Raw genomic sequence first — 5000 nt, 5'->3', positions numbered from 1 at the left:
CCCATCATTTTTGTTGTGTAGCTTGGCGCCCCTAGGCCAGGTGCATAACAATCTACTGACTCAACCGGAGTGCGAGACTTTATGATTAATCGTTATGATAGTTACATCTTATGTTATGTTACATGTTACATCAAAGATTATTGAATTGGGGTATTATTTCATGAGGACAATTGTATTACTTTTTGTTATAATTATTAATATTAAATAATGACATTTTCAGCACCAGGCCTACTAAGTGTTTCAGCATCACATAATGGTTGAGCCTTGCTGTTTATCAAACATAGCCTTCATCCACCCTCATAAGGGCCTGGATGAAAACAAAGCTTGAGGTGATGGTTATGTGAGAGTTAATTGGTGAGCTTAAAGACCTGCACGTGAGTTAATTTGTTAGTTTAGAGATATGTAACGTGAGTTAATTGGTTAGTTACAGACCTGTAACGTGAGTTAATTGGTTAGTTTAGAGATATGTAACATGAGTTAATTGGTTAGTTTAGAGATATGTAACGTGAGTTAATTGGTTAGTTACAGACCTGTAACGTGAGTTAATTGGTTAGTTTAGAGATATGTAACATGAGTTAATTGGTTAGTTTAGAGACCTGTAACGTGAGTTAATTGGTTAGTTACAGACCTGTAATGTGAGTTAATTGGTTAGTTTAGAGATATGTAACATGAGTTAATTAGTTAGTTTAGAAACCTGTAACGTGAGTTAATTGGTTAGTTACAGACCTGTAATGTGAGTTAATTGGTTAGTTTAGAGATATGTAACATGAGTTTAATGGTTAGTTACAGACCTGTACCGTGAGTTTATTGGTTAGTTACAGACCTGTAACTTCAGGGTTCCCGGTCGAGCATCCAGGGCTTCAGGAGCTCCCCCTACTGCCAGGACAGCAACATGACCTCCCTCCGGACGAGACAGCAGGTAGGACAGACTGTTCTTACAGCTGGACACTAGACCTAGAGAAACAGACAGCTAGTCACCACAGAGAGGTACACACTAAACCGAGAAAGGCAGCCAAACAGGACAGACCGGACTTACAGCTAAACCATTAGACTGCCAGCTAGCAAATAGGCCTAGAGAGACAGACAGGTAGGCACTGACTGACCTATCGAGACAAACAGCTAGACAGTAGACCTAAAGAGACAGACAGGTAGACGCCAGACTGACCTCCAGTCATGATGTAGTCTCTGAAGAGAGGAACTCTGAACCAGAAGGGGAGCATGAGGAGGTAAGACTTCAGCCCAGGGAACAGAGCAGAGAAACCCGTCGCCTCGGTGCAGAAGTTACCGAACGCCCCCGCTACCAGCACCCCTAGACATAGAACAATACACATGACTGTACTGGTACTACCAGCACCCCTAGACATAGAACAATACACATGACTATACTGGTACTACCAGCACCCCTAGACATAGAACAATACACATGACTGTACTGGTACTACCAGCACCCCTAGACATAGAACAATACACATGACTGTACTGGTACTACCAGCACCCCTAGACAGAGAACAATACACATGACTGTACTGGTAATCAGAGATGTATCGTAATGAAGTAGAACTACTTTAACTGTACTTAAGTACTAAAATGCTGTATCTGTATCTTTACTTCACTACATATTTTTGATGAGTTTAATACTTTTACTCCAATACATTTTTCATGTGCTGAATCGTTACTCGTTACAATTATAAAAATGTTATCCCATTGATTTCTGTCGGAAGACTCGTTGCTCGTTGGCCGGAAACGGAAAGGGGGGCTGTTTACGTTTGGTTGTAGTCTTTTCGTTCGGTTCTCCGTCTCAACAGTAGGGCTAGAACCGAACGAAAAGACTACAACCAAACGTAAATAGCCCCCCTTTCCATTTCCGGCCAACGAGCAATGAGTCTTCCAACAGAAATCAATGGGATTTACAAAATGTGATAAAATAGCAATCAAACACGACATAAACTGTATTTCGCTACAATACTTGATTTGGAACATCAACAAACACCACTAACCACTCAGTGAGTTGCACATTTCTGAAAACAAACGTTTAGGGTTGTTTTAAGGACACGTCGCCAGCCATTCTGAAGCAGGCAGGGGCGATTCTAAATTAGCCAAATACCCGAGACAGGACCAATAGTCAAAATGTCATTGTCAACCACTCTATTTCAACCTAGACAAACTAGAAAGGGGGCTCAATGTTCAAAATACCAAAATAAATATTGTCCTTTAACTTACCTATGTTTGTCACTTAGCCGTTTTCTTGGAATACCCCTCTGGGAGATGTTTAAGTTGTTTGTTTTTACATAAACACTTGTATGTGGCCTTTGCCAGCTTTAAGACATCTCTGTATGTATTCCTGTCCTTGTACTGCTGCTACAGCCAAAGGAATTGTGTGTCCTTCAGTTTAAATATTTGAGATAATATAAACAATATGATATTCAAACTTTTGACTGCTTTCTTTAATATAAACATCACAAGTCACTTTTTTGATACAGTACTTGTATTTTTACTTAAGTCTGGGTCTCTAGTACTTTATACATCTCTGCTGGTAATGTACTACTATACTACTATACTAGTACTACTCCCACCCCTATACATAGAACAATACACATGACTATACTGGTAATGTACTACTATACTAGTACTACCCCCGCCCAAATACACAGAACAATACACATGACTATACTAGTAATGTACTATACTAGTACTGTACTACTATACTAGTACTGCGCTACAATACTACAAGTACTATGCTAATACTACGTCCTCGTTAACCCGCTTGTGGTAGTCTCAGCACTATATGGTGTTACAATTAGTACTAGTGTTGTGCTAGTATAAGCAATATTATTGTGGTACTACTAGCATGGGTATTGTGGCTCATATTAGCAGTAATACTGTGGTAATATGAGTACTAGCATTGGTAGAATTATAACAAAATATTATGGTAGTATTATCAATAGTGTTGTGGTAGTATTAGTACTAACATTGTAGAAGTATGGGTATAGTCACCATGGGGATGAAAGCCAAATATGTAGTTGTGTCTTGGATCCAAGTCTGTCGTTTTCACCAACTAGAGACAGACAGGTGGAGAGACAGACAGACACACAGGCAGAAAACAGAGATGGTCAGAGAATTCAAGAGACAAAACAGATAGACAGGCAGACAAAAAGAGACAGACAGACAGGCAGACAAACAGAAAGACAAACAAGACTGAACAAACAAGTTGTGAAATATGCATACACACACACACAGTGAATAGTGTGTGTGTGTGTGTGTGTGTGTGTGTGTGTGTGTGTGTGTGTGTGTGTGTGTAGAACGTGTGTGTAGTTACAGAGATGGGGAAATAGTCCCTGAAGTGATGCCATATTCTCCAAGTTCTGATCCACTGTGACCTTCGACCTCCAGAGGCAGGCGTGTCCAAGTCCAGCCACATCCAACCAGCATACAGTACAGCCAGAACCCACCACTCAGAGAGGGCCAAGACAATAAAGCCTGCTAGACAGAACTGGGCTGAGAGAGAGAGAGAGAGAGAGAGAGAGAGAGAGAGAGAGAGAGAGAGAGAGAGAGAGAGTTCATGGTATAACTCAGTAGTTACTGTAGTTACTTTGGTTTATAACTCAGTAGTTCATCTGGTGAATAACTCAAGAGTCAATCTGATTTATAACTCGATTGTTAATCTAAACAGTTAATAGACTGGTGAATCACACACACACACACACACACACACACACACACACACACACACACACAGTGAATAGTGCTTGTGTGCGTGCGTGTGGTGTGCAGAAATTGCGAAATAGTCCCTTAAGTGATGACATATTGTCCACTTCTGCACGCACACACACACACACACACACACACACACACACACACACACACACAGTGAATAGTGCTTGTGTGCGTGCGTGTGGTGTGCAGAAATGACGAAATAGTCCCTTAAGTGATGACATATTGTCCAGTTCCTGATCTGCAGAGAGACGTGCAGACAGGCATGAATACATACAGAGACAGACAGGCAGACAGACAGATAAAGAGAGACAGACACGCAGACAGAGAGACAGACACGCATAAAGATAGACAGAGAGACAGACATACAGGCAGTAGTGACAGACAGAGACCTACCCATCATTAGAAAGGAGAAGATCCATTGTAGAACTGCTATAGTCTGAATTCTCCTCCGCAGAGGAATATTCAGCGGTGCAAAATCAACCTTCATGCCGGCCAACACGCGTCCTTCTGGTATAACCCGACCTCGCTGCAACGCACCCTGGATGATGGTTTTTCTGTTTCCGTTATTGAAACGTGGGTTTGTTTATGGCCGTTTTACACTCTATCCTCCAGAAACGACGCTCAAAACAAACACAACAAGTAACGGAGAGTGCGTCTCGTTGTTTGTGTCTCTGAACATGTACTAAAAGTAGTACTAGAAGTACCCCTAGTACTAGTTGCAATACTAGTAGTAGTACTAACTAGTCGCCCGCTCCACCGACATCTACTCTTCCCAAACTTTTTACTATTTCCAAATACTTTCACGCACTACAGCGCATGCGTAGTGACTCACCTCTAAGTGGACTTCTCCTGACCAATCATCGCGCTGTCCGAGGGGTTCGACTGATATTTACAACTGTGCTGGGAAGTGAAACTCCGCCCTCTAGTGGTAGCTCGCACTTAGCTTCGGACGGCAGCCACTAGCTTTTAGAAAGAAATTCTACAAATTCATTCATTGAACTATGACATTGATAATGTGATAAGCTATTACTTGCTATAAGTTATACTTACAGCAATAAAGTTATTTATACTTTTATATACTGTGTGTGTGTGTGTGTGTGTGTGTGTGTGTGTGTGTGTGTGTGTGTGTGTGTGTGTGTGCGCGCACGCGGGCGTGCGTAGGCATGTGTGCATGTCGGTATGCATGCGTGCGTGCATGTGATCGTGTGTGTTTCCTCACCTCTAACCTCCTGTGTGAAAAGCCTCTTTGGGGCGTCCTGGACCCTTCCCTAACACGCTCCAGATCC

The 5000-nt window shown here is 41.9% G+C and overlaps 1 protein-coding gene across 1 annotated transcript in view; it reads right to left on the bottom strand.

Moving 5' to 3' along the window:
• mogat3a (monoacylglycerol O-acyltransferase 3a) overlaps nt 1-4514 on the bottom strand; it is an 8505-nt gene extending 3991 nt beyond the window's left edge. The window contains exons 1-5 of the mRNA XM_084487188.1: nt 4108-4514; nt 3317-3495; nt 2995-3055; nt 1166-1309; nt 824-954 (exon numbers count right to left, since the gene is read on the bottom strand). Of these exons, the coding sequence (XP_084343314.1) occupies nt 824-954; nt 1166-1309; nt 2995-3055; nt 3317-3495; nt 4108-4201 (609 nt within the window). The 5' untranslated portion in view covers nt 4202-4514. The remainder of the gene's footprint in view (nt 1-823; nt 955-1165; nt 1310-2994; nt 3056-3316; nt 3496-4107) is intronic.
• Nucleotides 4515-5000: the final 486 nt, after the last annotated feature.

The sequence above is a fragment of the Micromesistius poutassou genome (genome assembly GCF_964030765.1).
Source record: "Micromesistius poutassou genome assembly, chromosome: 23".
NCBI lineage: Eukaryota > Metazoa > Chordata > Actinopteri > Gadiformes > Gadidae > Micromesistius > Micromesistius poutassou.
Note: the sequence above shows the minus strand (reverse complement) of the source record. Positions and strands in the feature narration are given on the sequence as shown.